The sequence below is a fragment of the Danio aesculapii genome, chromosome 20, assembly GCF_903798145.1.
Source record: "Danio aesculapii chromosome 20, fDanAes4.1, whole genome shotgun sequence".
Taxonomy (NCBI): Eukaryota; Metazoa; Chordata; class Actinopteri; order Cypriniformes; family Danionidae; genus Danio; species Danio aesculapii.
The window spans coordinates 55636663-55653005 of NC_079454.1; the positions used below are offsets into that span (position 1 = coordinate 55636663).

The window sequence follows — 16343 nt, forward strand, 5'->3', positions numbered from 1 at the left end:
ACACGAGGAGAACATGCAAACTCCACACAGAAACACCAACTGACCCAGCCGAGGCTCGAACCAGAGACCTTGTGTGTGTGTGTGTGTGTGTGTGTGTGTGTGTATTTATACATATATTTACATAATCATTTGACAGCACTAATATTAATAGATGATTTAACTCTATTAGTAACTTCAAGTACAATGTGAATCATATTATTTCTTATGATAAACCTCATATAATTTATTTAATTGCTTGTTATTTGGCGTTTCCTCCATATAACTGAATATACAGATTATTTACAGAAGGAGAAGTCATTTCCCAGAGGCTGACAGGAATCTTCCCTGAGGATTATAACTTAAAGACCGGTTTAAAGATCTCCTAAAACACTATTATCAAACAGGATTGGGTCAGCTGATCAAATTAACTCACTATTTTAGAGACACACACTAAAAAAACTGCACAAAACATTACAGAAATAATCTAATTCACAACTCACCGCTGCCGTTTTCCCTCCAATACTGTGATGTCACTTCCGGGAGGAGAACGCCGCGAGAACAGAATATACACAAAAAAGACTAGATAGTGACTTAAAAGAATTAAGTGGATTTAAGTAAACTAAAATCAATTAAACATGTTTTTGTTCGATAAATTGTGATAAGAGGACGAATAAAATGAAAAAAAAAACTCATAATACAATCTTGTAATGTTAAAAGTAAGTACCGCACCTCGAAACATGATTAAAAACCAACTCTGCATAATTTATTAACCGCTTTAAAACATAAAAACAGCCGTGATTCTCCACATTAACGTCTGATGCGCTTATAAACTGCAGGAACAGCTGTTTATTAAACTGGTGAGCGTGGTGAAACACCGCTGAGTTTAGGAACGCCACGCTATTGGTTCAGCGGGAAGCAGCATGAGCGGGAGCGGTTACAGAGAGTGACGTCACGTGGTCACAGAGCGCGCCGGAGCAGTTGGTCTGGAGGAAGATTTCGGTTGGGAATCACGAGTTTACCGACAAACACCGAACAGAAAATGACGGAGAGAGAGTGAGGTGAGTGACCGACGGCTCCACGCGGGGGTTGTGGACTGGAAACCCGCCTGACAGACTCCAGGAGCCTGGGCTGCAGGGTAAATAGTGCTAGTTAGCGACTAAACTAACTGTAAGTTAACTGCTGTGTGTGCGAGTCCTCTGCCATGACCACTGTTTGTCTCTCAGTTGTGCGTTAAATATCTTCCAGTCCGCGTTTCATGAAGAGCATGTGTGCTGGTTTGTTTGTAACGTTCAGAAACTGCAGCGATCGCCATGTTGACCGTTCAACAGCGCTGTCCAGCGTGGGTAAACTCGTCGCTTTCGCTAACAATATCGATGTTATTCTGTGGGAAGATGTGTAGAATTATTAAATCTAGTGTTGTCTGCGTGGCAGAGCAGCTTTTAGTGTGTAGTTTTACTTTGTTGTGTTTCATTTCTTTGCTCAAACAAATCATGTTCATAACAATGACTGTTGCGGACAGGTTTTTGGATTCCTCGTCAGACATTGGTCAGCAACACTTAAAGCCCCGCCCCCATCCCGCGTCATTGGTTGAATTAGATGTAAATTCGACGCCATTCTCTAAATTCGCATTGTGTGTGAATGTGTGTTTGTGCAGATAAAGCAGCTCACTTGTGTTTTTGTTAGTCCAGTATTAAATTAAATGGTTGATTGTGGATTAGTACAGTGAATGCGTTTGATGATTTGTGTGTTTGCGAGACCATCACTGTTGATATTTACTGTTTTATATTCACGCTACTACACAGCACACAGATGTATGATTATATCACGGACCGTTCTGGATGAGAATGAGTTCAGTAGCTTTTTAATGCTGATGCTAGTCTTCCAGCTTCCTAAGAAGTTTCGACACAGACTTCTGTAGAGCTGCACGATAATAAGCGGGTGATAATCGCACCAAAACGTATTAAAAGGTAAGTGAATTGTAATAGCGCGAACTCCTCTGTAACCGTAGTAGTGTTCTTAAAGCGGCTTATATTTGAGGGGGAGGCAAGAAGTTTTATGCATGAGCAGAAAAAAATGGTGCGCAAGCAAAGAGATCCGCATGCTCGTAGGCTTAGGGCTGTGACGGTAACGGATTTTCTGTTACCGCGGTGATGAAGCAAGAAATCATGCAGTATGTCCGTTAACCGCGCATATATATATATATATATACACACACATTTATATATATACAGTGTTTCCTCTAGTATTTTTTCCAGCTGTGGCGGCAGGCCTTTTTTTTACACTAGCTGTGGCGTTATTTCAATGACAAATGTCGTGAGCGCAGTATTAAAAGTCGAGATCGCATTTATATAATAGCCTACAGCATGCGGATCTCTTTGCTTGCGCGCCAATTTTTTTTTCTGCTCGTGCACAAAACTTCTTGCCTCCCCCTCAAATATAAGCTGCTTTAAGAGCGCACAGATCTTCTTGTGCACTATCAAATAAACGCTGCTGAGGTGCGATTTAGTGTTTATGTAACGAGTATGTCTCCAACATTTATTAGATTTTCTAGGAATATGTATGAATGCCTCTGGTTTTAATGCGTCCTGAAATAAAGTAAAACGGCGTTGTGTTTGCTGGCCTCACGCATCACGCACCTGTCACAGTCAGCCAGTCAGTCAGTCAGCACGTAACCTTAAAGGGTTAAACAAATGACGCACAGCACTACTACGGTTACAGAAAAGTTCGCGCTGTTATAATTCACTTACCTTTTAATACACTTTGGTGCGATTATCACCCGCTATTAAAATAATAAAATGTTTTGAATGAGAAGCTGTAAATGTAGCCGTGGCGGGATGAATCCTGGTGTGGCGCCCCGCCATGGAAGAATGAATGTAGCGGAAACCATGTGTGTATATATATATATATATATATATATATATATATATATATATATATATATATATATATATACATAAATATACATAAATATAAAATTAAGCATTAAAATTAAACAGAAAATAAGCATTTTTAACACACCGCTGTAATTTCTCTATCCCAATCCCTTTATCAACATGTTTAATACAGGTCATTATTTTAAAGATTATAACTTGAGATTGAGAATATGATTTGACCTCAGCGCTGCACTTTTCTCCTTCACCCTCGCGCTGAGCAGGTGACGGAGTGTTGTGAAGTAGTTAAACTACCAAACTGGCACAGGAAAAAATTGGACACACAAAAATTGATTTGAGTTAGTAGGCCTGCTTTATTAAAATAAGCTTAAAATAAAAACAGCCTATGCTGGTTATTAAAGGATTCAGTGTTTTCGTTTTGTAAACTAAACTTGTAATTTAAGTGTAAAATACTCAGGTCAGGCCTTTTATTCCCTTTATTTAGTTTATTCTGTTTTTCTTTACAATCCTGAAAGATTCACAAGCAAAAATAAATAATAAACTAAAATGAGCGGTGATGACGGTAATAGCCACATCACCGCGGCTGACATCTCATTATAGCGGTAAGGTGGTGATGCGGTTATTGTCATTTATTCTCATGCACAACTCTTTGTGTTTATGATGAAAGAAAAAACATCTAATGCTTGTCGTTACTGTAACGATCATTACTGTAAAATGCGATATGACCATTCAAATGATGTGCGCTCTGCTTTCACTGCCGAGTGCGGCTCATGGCTGCAGTCACTGTGAGAAAAAACATACACATGAGAATCATGTTTCCGCTGCGGCTTCAAAACAATCACTCTGCGCATCAAACTGAACGTTATTTACACCTTCATTAGACGTTGTTCATGCGAGTTCTCTGAGGAGTAAACAAACAGCTCACGGTCAGCTCGCGTGTGATTTCGCGGCCGTGAATACATCAATACAGTAAGGCAGAAAGGACATTTTTGGGTGATTTATACCTTATAAATGGAGTATGAGACACTTTTAATGCCATTTGGCATGTCTGTCGATGTTGCTGTGACCACTTGTTTGACCGTCTTTACACTTCTCTCCTGACTTTAATAATATAATTGGCTGAATCGTAGAAAAGCCGAATTAAGATCGCCTGTAGGGTCGAATCGAGATGGCGATCTTTTTTCAATTAATCGTGCAGCCCTAGACTTCTGTCACTGCGTTAAAGGGATATTGACCCAAAATGAAAATGCTCCATCTTCATGTTTCAGTTGAGATTATGCTAATTATCAGATAAAAACACTCGTTTTAAGGCTCTTTCATTGAAGCGGCTCTAAATAAGACAGTAGTATGGTTATTGATCTGTCTGTTTGACCTCACGGATGACTGATTTCTCTTGTTTTTCCAGCCGTTTCAGATGCTATAATCACTCTAATCCTGCCAGATCTGCACTGGCCTGATGTTTGAGCATCCTGCAGCCATGGAGATCACAGCAGAGGGAATGCTGGGAAATCATGACATGGTAAAATGCACAAATCCAGTGGATTCTGGAGCTTTAGTATCCACAGAGAGCCGTCCCAGCAGGGTTATAGAGGCGACTCTGGAGAACGAGTCCGTCTGGAGCCGCTTCCACAGCCTGGGCACGGAGATGCTGCTGACGCCGCAGGGCAGACGCATGTTCCCCTGCTGCCGCTTCCGCCTGCGCGGGCTGGACCCTGACCTGCAGTACTTCCTGCTCATGGACATCGCTCCGCTGGATGATCTCCGACACCGGTTTAACGGGGAGGCGTGGGAGCCGGACGGCCCGGGTGAAGCTCATCTGCAGAGCCCTGTGTGTTTCCACCCTGACTCTCCGGCTGTGGGCCAGCACTGGATGGACAGCCCGGTGTCCTTCTACACGGTGAAGCTGACGCAGGACTCCTGCGAGCGGGAAGGTGTGCTTCTGCGGCCCATGCACCGCTATCAGCCGCGGTTGTACGTGGCTCCGGTGAGCGCCTGTCTAGAGCGGGCTGTCCCGCTGAAGAGTCCTGACGTGCACATGTTCACCTTCCCCAAGACTGAGTTCTACGCTGTGACCAGCTACCAGAACCCGCAGATCACCCGGCTTAAAATCGACTGCAATCCCTTCATGCTGGCGTTCAGAGAGGACGAGTCCAGCGCTCGCCTCATTCAGAACAAACTCAAACTGGCTCTGACGCCAGCACGCACACACACAGCCAACCACACCGCCTCTGACGAAGAGCAGCACCTCAGGTATGGGAAATAAGCGTATTATTATTGAGGAGAGCTGCACTGAAGTTTGCTAGATTCAACAGGGTCCCCGCGGGGTCTTAAAAAGTCTAAAATGTAAAAATCGAAATTTAAGGCTCTTAAAAGTCTTAAATTGGCTGTTCTAGGTCTTAAATATTTCTGCACAGGTCTTATTTTTGCGATGTTCGTGTAACGCTACATCTAATGCTGATTCTTTTGCTGTTGTTGTTGCTAGGTTTTTGGGGTGTTGTAGTTCTTTATTTCACTAGTCCATTTGTAATTTGCGGTATTACAACTACAAAAAGGTCAACTTGCAATAGCCAATCAGCTTTCTGTTATTAAACTCAGTGCGTGCGGCGAATGTGACGTCATCAATGTGTTTGCGGAAGTTCGCTTTGAGTGCGCGCGACATGATTTCGGCTGGCGGAGTATGCTGTTATTTCTCTGACAAATGTCGTAAGCGCAGTTTTATAAGTCGGGAGCGCTGTAATACGAGAGGACGAATCTCTGCTCACGGTCCGGTTTCCTCTGTTCATGGACAAAACTGCTCGCAAGCTCTCAAAGCACTGGCTGCTCACGTGCGAATGATCTGCTCTCGCTCTGTCTGACTCCTTTCATGCTTTTGCTCTCCAGAGATCCTTCAGCATACTGTAGTATTAAGAATAGTGAACTGATCAAATGAAATACAGTGTAGTTTTACTATAGTAAAGTGTGGTCAATTGTAGTATAATATACCCTATATTGTAAAATAAATAAATAAATAAAGCACTGGGTAGTTTGTTTATAATACACTAGTTGTGTTACCATAGCAAATATAGTATTACCACTATAGAGTAATTGAAGTACTTTACTGTGAAGCTTTTTTTGTGAAGCTGCTTTGACACAATCTACATTGTATAAGCGCTATACAAATAAAGGGGAATTGAATTGAATACTGTACTTTACTAAACACAGTACAGCAGAGACGTGTTCACTTTATTTTAGTGATATAATGGGATTGATAGAGAGATTTATTTGAAGAGTGAATAGTACAGTAGGCTACCTCATCATTTTTCCCTTTTTTTCTATCACAGTTACGTTTCTGCTTGCGTTAGTCATATTTAAATGTTTTTATTTGATTAGTATGGTGCACCTTGTGGATGTTTAATAAATGTTTTAAAATAAAACTATTCTCTGTCTTCCAGTGTTTGAAACTGGAAATATCTCATCATATACCACACAGCCAAAACTGTGATGTTTTATTAGATTAAAAATGTGATATGTACCTCTATTTTAGTATTTTGGTTATTGGTAAGAAATAGTGTACTAATATAAATCACATCAAAAGCACGAAAGGGAGAGGGAGCAGTGTACTGAGACTGCGCAAGAGAATCTGTGCGTGAGCAGTGCATATTTGAGAGCGAGAGAATCTGTGCGTGAGCAGTGTATTATATTTGAGAGTGAGAGAATCTGTGCGTGAGCAGTGCATATTTGAGAGCGAGAGAATCTGTGCGTGAGCAGTGTATTATATTTGAGAGTGAGAGAATCTGTGCGTGAGCAGTGCATATTTGAGAGCGAGAGAATCTGTGCGTGAGCAGCGTATTATATTTGAGAGCTCGCACGCAGTTTTGTCCACAAACAGGAAATCGGTGCACTAGAAAAGAGATTCGCTCGCTCGTATTACATGAATGTGCTCTTGACTTGTAATACTGCGCTGACGACATTTGTCAGTGTAATAACGCTATAGAGGAGCTAATGAAATGTTTTGAGAGTCAGGCGAACAGTTCCTGCGGCGCCGCATTTGAGTTGAATATGAAACACTTTGAAGAGATGTTGTCTGAAACAGGTACGTCTGTCTGTACTGACATCTTTATGATTCTTCCATGCGTGATCATAGGGAGAACCAGATGACCAATAATTCTTGGTTAGAGATTGCAACAGCCATGGGAAAGGAGGAACGTTTATGTAAAAGTTTGGAGAAACCTGAAGGATAAGTTTGTTAAAAAAAAGAGTCCCTCAAAAACATCTTCAATGATAATGATTATCTTTTTATTCGTCTGATTTTACTGTCTGTTTTGTTTGACCGCCCCCTGTCATTTATAAGAATATCTCAATGGTGAACGTGTCAAGTATAAAAGCCTCATCCGTCTCGTGAGGTGTGCGATACAGCGCCAGGCGAAAGTATAAATCAGTGTTAAGATGTTTGTTTTTTCTGTAGTTCAGTGGTGCATTTAACCTGTCTTTAGTACTGCTCAATTTAAATGCATTTATTTTACCACTAATCTTGTGCTTTTACATTTTCTCTCGTGTGTTTTTGATATTGTCATATAGGTCTTACATTTAATACTTAATGGTCTTAAAGTCTTAAATTTGACATCATGTTATCTGCAGAGACCCTGTTCAAGTGTTAATTTCTCAGACTTCTGCTGTCTTCATCCGTTTTAAAAGCACAGATTTCTGTACTTGAAATGCATCTTTGGAGATCTGTCTATAATCCAGATAGCTCAACGCTGATGATGTTGTGTTCTGTGTTGGTCAGCTCCACACACACCTCTCCTGATGAGTGTGTGTCCAGCGCAGCAGTCAGAGACTCTCAGATGGCCAGATCCAGCCAGCGGAGCCCCAGTAAAGCAGAGCGACGTCCCCTCAGTAGGGGGCAGCGTGTGGTTCTGCGCAGGCCCCGGCCTATGAAGAGAGGGAAGAAGGCCAGAGCCAAGTGGTGGACACGTGTGAAGAATGTACAATCGCTGCTGGACCACAGAAGAAGAGTACAAAGCATCAGCACACCCACTGACGTCTGCATGCAGCCAGACCTGGAGGATGTGGAGGGGGTGCTGTTTGTGTCCTTCACTGCAAAGGTAACGCTCATTATAGTCTGATCAGAGTAGGGGTACAGCGACTATAGATGCTGGTTGTGTGATTATAGTCTGAGGAATAATCACGGTTTCAGGATTATCCTGCATTCATTCATTACAAAACACCACTAGTGTAGTAAATCACATGACACCCCCTGTGTTTGAGTGTTCTTTACTGCTGCTCAGTAATAAATAATAATAAACACAAACAATGGTCCATTTCTCTCTGTGGACTTAACAATAAGTGAAAACAAGTGTTTGGCATTTAAAGACGACTGATAATATTATTAAACTAAATGACAGAACAAACAAACAATCAATAAATCAATCAATAAAATAAGATTAAATGAAAACAATAGTGTTTGTCTTCTGTAAATCTGAGGGTTTCCCTTTTAAAGAGATCAGATGTAGTCACAGGCTGCTGATCCTCTGTCTGAACGATACTGTTGATCAACTTATTCATTCATTCATTCGTTTTTCTTCAGCTTAGTCCCTTTATTTATCAGGGGTCGCCACAGCGGAATGAACCGCCAACTATTCCAGCAAATATTTTACATAGCGGATGCCCTTCCAGCTGTAACCCAGTACTGGAAAACACCCATACACACTCATACACTTCGGTCAATTTAGTTCATCATGCCCCTATAGGGCATGTGTTTGGACTGTGGGGGAAACCGGAGCACCCGGAGGAAACCCACACCAACACAGGGAGAACATGCAAACTCCACACAGAAACACACACTGACCCAGCTGAGACTCGAACCAGCGACCTTCTTGCTGTGAGGGGATCATGCTACCCATTGCACCACCGTGACGCCGATTATGAACTTGTTTGGTATTTTATTTCTCAAAATAAATCAGTATATTTCTTTAATTTAAATGAATATTTATGTTATTGTCAATATAAAAGAGTGATATTAACTATAATGAACTGCTGTTTTCATCTGTTTTCATATATGCATAATCATTTTAATAATTTAACACATCATTTCTATACGTTGCACTGAAAGCCTCTCACCGCTACAGCATTGATTTTGACACCATTAATATTTAATTCTCACCAAAGTATTTCATTCAAGTAATTTGTCACGGAATTTAACTTGGTTATGGATTTTATCTTTCCTAGAGTGTGTAAAATGGTTGGTGATCCTGCAGGTGCTGCATCAAATTAGATAGTTTGATCCTTTAGCAGCAATCTTTTTACGACACGTTTTGCAAAAAAGGGGATCGATCTATCATCTTCAATGATGCGCTGGTGTACACAAAATAATCCCTAAACTGCAGACTTCAGGTGCTTCTTTGAAGGAAACGGTTAACGGGCCGTCCACATATCGAATCTAAAAGCGAGTGGAATGTGTGAACACGTCACTTCCTTCACCATTTTCAACACACATGTTCTCACACCCCTTTGCTGTTCTGCAGCTCTGATACATGTGTTATTAATGGAGGAAATGCTCCAGCTCTGCAGTGTTTGTCTGAAGTAATTAGTCTACAGAATTGTGTATATTCCACACAAAGTATGAAGCTTATCGGTCAGTTCAGTTTTAGTCACGTGAATCACGGTGCACTCTCAGCACTCTGAAAAGTTACGCACGCATTAATTAAGGCCTCTTTACGCTGCTAGCCTCACACCTATAGTTAAACCACACTGAACTGAACTAAACTGAACTTCAGCTCTGAAAACTGGACTGACACACTATAATCTTCTATATTAAGCTGCTTTGAAACAAGCTACTGTGTTTTCTTATAGGAACATACATTAAACCCACACAGTAAATAATTGGAAATCTGGTGACCGCACTAATCAAACCCTTGAGAACAACTGTGGTCGGAAGTAAAGTTCACAGGTCTGTGTTCTCTGAACTCCTCAAGCGGTGGACTTCTTCATTCTGATTGGTTGCCACTGAACCGTGTCATAGCTCATTACCATAAAGTTGACTTGATTTCAACTCTCCTCGACGCCCACACTGGCCAAGATGCATCGCGCTGCTCCTTGCCGCCTATCGCTGCTGGCTCCTATTGAAAATCTCTGACTTCCAGCTACTTCGACGCTCTCGCTGCTTTCGGTGTGAATGTTCAGTGATGTGTCGAGATGAGTGGACAACAGCAGACACCAGAGTCAGGATATCTGCACATTCACTCATTTATAGTGTTTTAAAGACTAATGTTTGCTCAGTTTTTAGTCTGAATTAGAATCAATTAGTTCTGAAAAATATGTTTTATGGTTTATTTTAATAATGTAAATAGGGCTTCAACTGACGGTTATTTTAATAATCCATTAATCTGTCAATAATTATTTTGATTAATTGATGAATCGGATTAAAGAAGAGAAAAGCATTCATTTCCAACCCTTTATTCAAACACAGAACTAAAATCTTTAGAAAGTTCACACACGTGTTGTCCTTAAACATCCCTGAGCTGTTATAATAATAATAATAAAATAGGAAACTAACTGAATAGTTTTGTTCTGTTTTCAATCCGAATATCAAAAAAAATCTTCAGTCAAGATACAGACTAGACAGATGAAATAACATGAGAAATGATGTCCTGTTCTCTGAAAAAACACCTCAAAATTAAGTGATGTTTGCTTGAAACATGCTAAATTATTTGCCAATGGGGTAAGAAGAATAATCTTAATGAGATATAATCTCATACAGAAGCATCACTTAAAGCCATTTTTCATGTCTAGTCTTGATTTAAGATTTATTTAAGATATTTGGACTGGAAATGAGATGAAATGACTGAGTAAGAAAAGCTTTTAGCAGTGCGGCTATACATGACAACAGATGGAAAAATGAATGATCCAGAAAAGGCGAGTGAATAGAAACATGGCTTTAGTCTTGCAGTGCGAAGTAACTCTACCACCGCTGCCTTATTGTTATTAACCCTTTCACTGCTGAGTTTAAAAGATTCGGTCTGGCCCCAGGAGTGAGTTTTGCATAGGGATGAGCCTGTATAAGTTTCTGACAGTATGATAACCTTGGATAAAAATACCATGATATCACGGTATCGTGATTACTGCTCTAAAATACGTTTTTTAAACAAACAAAAACCCATTTTGCCCACTGAGCAATTGATTTGATTTGAAGAAACATGTCTAATATTTAGAAACAGGCTGAATAGTTAAAATCAATGATCGCTCTCTTCATCAGTTTCAGAAACACAGCTTTGATTACAACAAATAAAAACACATTAAAACACTTAACATTTACCTTGGGAACGGTATAACAGAATCTTCTAGTAATCGATTTTAATCCCTATTGTAAAATAAAGAAATGATTTAAAAACACAGCTAATAAAAACAGCATTTCTCTAGGAAATGTTGCTGGTTTTCCCTGTGGGAAGAGGAGAAAGCTGTCCTTTTCACAGTTGATGATCAGTGTGCAGCGTTAACCCTTCAGATCGGCCTGTGTCTTTATTATGAGTTCAGTGGAGTAAAACAGCAGATTATAGTGCGTGTGTGTGTGTGTGCGTGTGTGCGTGCAGAAATACACTTACTGTGTTCTAACAGCTCCGGGGATGAGTTTGAGTTTCTCACACATATCAACATTAAGGCTCTCTCTCACACACACACACACACACACACACACACACACACACACACACACACACACACACACACAATAGGGCAAATACAGCACCAACATAACCAAAGAGAGAAAGCTGAGGCCAAATTAAACCCAGAGTTGATGAAAACGACCCAACAGCACAGGAGGGTTAATATTGACCCAGTGTGTGGTGAATAATCTGTTGATGATTGTCTGGAGATTGTTGGTGTCTCTCTGTTCATCAGGAGGCTCTGGATGTCCATGTGGGGAACATGAGGAGGTCCGCGGGATCACCACCACCACCACCATCAATATCTCCATCCTCACACACACAGCAGCTCTCAGTGTGTGTTACAGGTGTGTGTTCAGCTGCAGCAGTGTTCCCTATGCTGCTCATGATCTGCTCTTCATCTGCTGTGTGTGTGTGTGTGTGTCTGTGTGTGCGCGTGCAGATCCTCTAGTTTCTGAAGCTGACAGGATCTCTGAGCTGGAGCTCACTTTACTGCAGGATCTGAAGGAGAAGAGGAACAGACAGATCCTCCATCCAGAGCTGCAGAAAGGTCAACACACACACACAGATGCAAATACACACACAGATATACATGCACAGACACCCAGACAAACACACTCACTCGTCCACGCACACACACACCACTAAAACACATACAGACACACACAAACAACAATGAAAACACAAATAGACACTCAGTCACAAACACACAGTCAAACTGACACACACACACACACACACGCACACACAAATATGATCATTGTATCTCCTGTCATTTGACTGATAGTTCAGATGTTAAAATGAAGTAAATATGAAGATGTGCTGCAGTTGTGTGTGTGTGTGTGTGTGTGTGTGTGTGTGTGTGTTCTCGTCAGCTCAGTTGAACACGTCTTCTATTCAGAGAGAGAGAGAGAGAGAGAGAGAGAGAGAGAGAGAGAGAGAGAGAGAGAGAGTGTGAGTGTGTGTGTGTGTGTGTGTGTGTTTTTGTCAGCTCAGTTGAACACATCTAATATTCAGTGTGTGTGTGTGTGTGCTCTCAAGCTCAGTATTCATCTGCAGTGTGTTTGTCTGTACGCAGTTGGAGTGAAGCTGAATCTGCTGGAACACACTGCGCCTGTAGACCTGCATTATCTGGGTGTAGATTTACCAGCTGCTGTCACACACACACCGCAGGAACACACACCCTCCTCCTGTACGTACACCAATCATGATCATCATTTACACAACACCGTCTGACCACTGGTTATGACCAGAATACTCTGTCTAATGACTGTATTTACATTACTCTGAGGGTCTGCTTGGGTGTAGAGGTTAGTTAAATACAGTTAATGGATGAATAATATTAATAATTCTCATTAACGTCCGGCTGCAGCTGTATCTCTTCTAGCACCGACCTGGAGCACAAAGATGTCCTGTTTAAATTTACATCATGAGTGAAAATAACCCATCAATATTACACATTCTACACCCTACTGTGCAGTACTGGTGCATTTGAGGAATTCAGCGTGAACTCTGCTATAGTTTGGTCATGTTCTACATGATGTAAATCATTGTAATGAGAGTTTGAAGTTTATTTTCAGAAAGCATTAACCTGCAGTTAAGGTGATAGTTCACCCCAAAACTAAATTGTGCTCACTATAAAGAGTTCCTGTACTGTGTTGAAAAAAACAAAAGAAGATATTTTGAAGAATGTTGGAAACCTGTAACCAATAACATCCATAGTCAATGTCTTTAAAATATCCTCTAGTGTAGGAGAAGGAAAGTCAGGCTTGTTTGGAGCAAGTTTTGGGTGCATCTCTTTAATAATGAACTTTTCTTGTTAACGCTGTTCTTCACTCTTCACTTCGCTGTTCTTGACCCGTCAGCGGAGAGTGGTTTCGTGTCCCGCACCGGGAAGACCAACGACCTGACCCGAATCAAAGGCTGGATGGAGAAGTTCAGCTTGAGGAGCACGTCCAGCGCAGCTAACAGTAAGAACACTAGCACTGATGATGAACGTTATTTTAATAATCCATTAATTCAGCATAATCAAATCACTTTTAATTTGGTGTTTTGCTTATAATGACTATTTAAAACTGCCGATCAGTGGATATTATGTATGAAAGGAAACTGAGAAACAAGTAAAAGCCACATACAGAGTTTAATGAAACTTCTCTGAATATCTCAAATATAAACAAAAAGCAGAGCAAGTGTTGCGCTCCTGTTATATTCACATTATGACATTAGATGGTCAACACGCTGACAAAAAGATATTAAGCAGCAGAACATGCTGAAATATCTGAATTAATAAATAAACAATATTTATTTTTGTAGCTGTGGTAGAAACTGTGGTCAGTAACTCACTGCTCAGTGCACAGATATAGCATTATTGGCACCAGCATTGATTGAGTGTGATATTCTGCTGCTGCTGCTGCTGTTTTGATTGTAGATGTGTGGTGTCTCACTGTATTCAAGCTTATTATAGTTTTGGGTTTTCATTAGTTTTAGTTTCGGTTTGACTGATTGTTTTGATATTCAGTCAGTTTAATTAGTTTTTTATGGAAGATTTACTAGTTTTTATCAGTTTCAGCATTCGTTTTAGTTTGTTGTTGTTGTTCGGTTTGGTGCAAGATGATTCCAAATCATCAGAATAAATATTGCATTATACAAACTCAACCAAAGAGACAGTTTTGGTACCTGTATTCAGAGGACACATGACCACTATCATCTACCCATCCTCAAACTCAAACACGCTATGTGTGCAAGGCTGCTCCTGAGGTTAAACACACAGTAGTGTTGAGAAGTTTGGATCTTTAATGTGAACCGGATGTTTTGTGACAATCCTCCCATATTCTCTTATTTAAACTCCATTACCACTTACGTTTGGCCAGATCCTCTCAGTAAGCCCTCTGTTTACCCGCGCTGCAGTTGTTCAAGTTTAGTTCAGTCACAGCAGGCGGTCATGTGCTGTTTGTGTTCTGTTCACTGAATCACGCATGTGCACGCATGTGCTTCTCAGATCTGATCTCAGTGTTCTGTTCTAATAACTGAATAACTCAGTATATATTGGGTTATTTCGAGTCAGAGGGGGGATCAGGCATGGTAAAAGTAAGCAGTTTGTGGATAAGAGTGCTTACTGGAGACGTGAATCATTTCAAATGACTCAGTTTGATTTGGTGAATTAGTTCACTGAGAAGATCCGGTTAAAGAGAAAGATTGGTTGGCGATCGGGATCTCTAATGCAGAAATAAAGCCATTATTGGGCACACGTGTGTTAATAATTGTAAGTCTCTGTGTGTAATGCTGTCACCGCTGCTGCTGTCATGTCCAGCTGATGTTTTTGTCTCGGGAGCGACAGTGAGGATGACTGGAGGAGATCCGGCTTGATCTGGCCAATGGTAGCAGGATTAGAGACTCTGAGGTGCCGTACGGCTCAAACACCTGCAGCGCGGAGGAAACAGATTCACTGCTAAACACAAAGATGAAGAGGAAGGCTGTTTTTGCTGTCATTGTAGTCAGTTTTGTATGAACACAACACCGTTTCAGTCTGTTATAGTTTTTAAAAAGCTCTTTATTTTTAATCAGTTAACGACAATTATTTTTAATTCTAGTTGTCGTTTCTTCGTTTGTTTTCGTTAACTATAGTAACCTTGACTGTATTAGCACCAAGCATCGCCCGCTCTCCCTGATGAAGTTAATACAGAAAAACTCAACCTGCAGTTCATCGACCGGCCACTGGGGGCTGGCTCCAGAACACAGCACATTTCAGTGGACACAAGCTAAATAATCCAGTTTTTCTCTTTTAAGTGAGATTATTCTGCTTCCCCCATTGGCAGATTATTTAGCTCTTTTAAGGAAACAAAACTTTCGGCTCCATATTTTTGTAAACAGCACAATATTGTTGGCTTGTTTAGAAAATGCTTCCTAATTTTAGAATTATTAGATATTTGGACTAAAACGAGATGAACTCTATATAAGAGCAGCAGTTTTAGCAGTGTGAAGAAGAGGAGCAGTGATCCGGCAGCTGTACTGCTTCAGTTTCTCTGATCTGCTCTCTGTTTTTCCCATCAGGCTCAGCGTTTTGCTCAGAGATGCTGGATGAGTATCTGGAGAGTGAAGGGCAGCAGATCAGCGAGCGTGCAGAGGTGTTTTCCAGCAGCGATCCGTCTCCGGTGGTCTATCAGCTGCCTGTTAGGAGCAGCAGTTATGTACGTACACTAGATAGTGTGCTTCAGATGCGCACTTCACCATCAGCAGCAGCAGCACCGCAGCAGCCCAGCAGACTAGTCGCTAAACGGATGCGGGTCTCCCCAGTGAGAGCGCCATCCCGTCCTACACCTCAGCCCCGGCCTGTAGTATACAGCGCAGGGGTCGGTAGAGTGCGCTCCAGACGCGGCAGGAAGAGACGCCGACCCCACATCAGCTTTAACAGAGACGCAGTAGACGGAGCGCAGCCCTCCTGCACTGAAAAACACACACAGCTCCGCACGCTGGAGGAACAGGCCCTCACACACGGACAAACACACACCTTCATCAGCACAGAGAGAGCCAGAGTCAGCCTCAGTGCACTGCTGACCGCTCAGGTACACACACACACACATGGAGGATGAGTGCTGGATTCTGATTGGCTGCTGGTCACTCACAGGTGTTTGGTTATTGTCAGATAAAGGCACAGCTAAAATCACAACAGGAGTCTTTGGAGGATATTTCTGACTGTTGTAGCTGTGAAATAACTCTAATCATTCAGTGGAGTGATATGGAGCTGTAATGTGCTCTAAACCTGCTGGAACTACTTTAGCTGTGCCTTTATCAGACAATAACCAAACACCTGAGAGTGACCAGCAGCCAATCAGAG

General features: G+C 41.4%; 1 protein-coding gene across 1 annotated transcript in view; it reads left to right on the forward strand.

Annotated features, from left to right (window-relative positions):
- The first annotated feature begins 945 nt into the window (after nucleotides 1–945).
- Nucleotides 946–16343, forward strand: part of magl (MAX dimerization protein MGA-like) — a 37707-nt gene continuing 22309 nt past the window's right edge. Inside the window, exons 1-8 of the mRNA XM_056481223.1 lie at nucleotides 946–1037; nucleotides 4276–5120; nucleotides 7636–7954; nucleotides 11745–11856; nucleotides 11952–12059; nucleotides 12588–12701; nucleotides 13375–13479; nucleotides 15560–16071. Coding sequence (XP_056337198.1) covers nucleotides 4327–5120; nucleotides 7636–7954; nucleotides 11745–11856; nucleotides 11952–12059; nucleotides 12588–12701; nucleotides 13375–13479; nucleotides 15560–16071 — 2064 coding nt within the window. The 5' untranslated portion in view covers nucleotides 946–1037; nucleotides 4276–4326. The remainder of the gene's footprint in view (nucleotides 1038–4275; nucleotides 5121–7635; nucleotides 7955–11744; nucleotides 11857–11951; nucleotides 12060–12587; nucleotides 12702–13374; nucleotides 13480–15559; nucleotides 16072–16343) is intronic.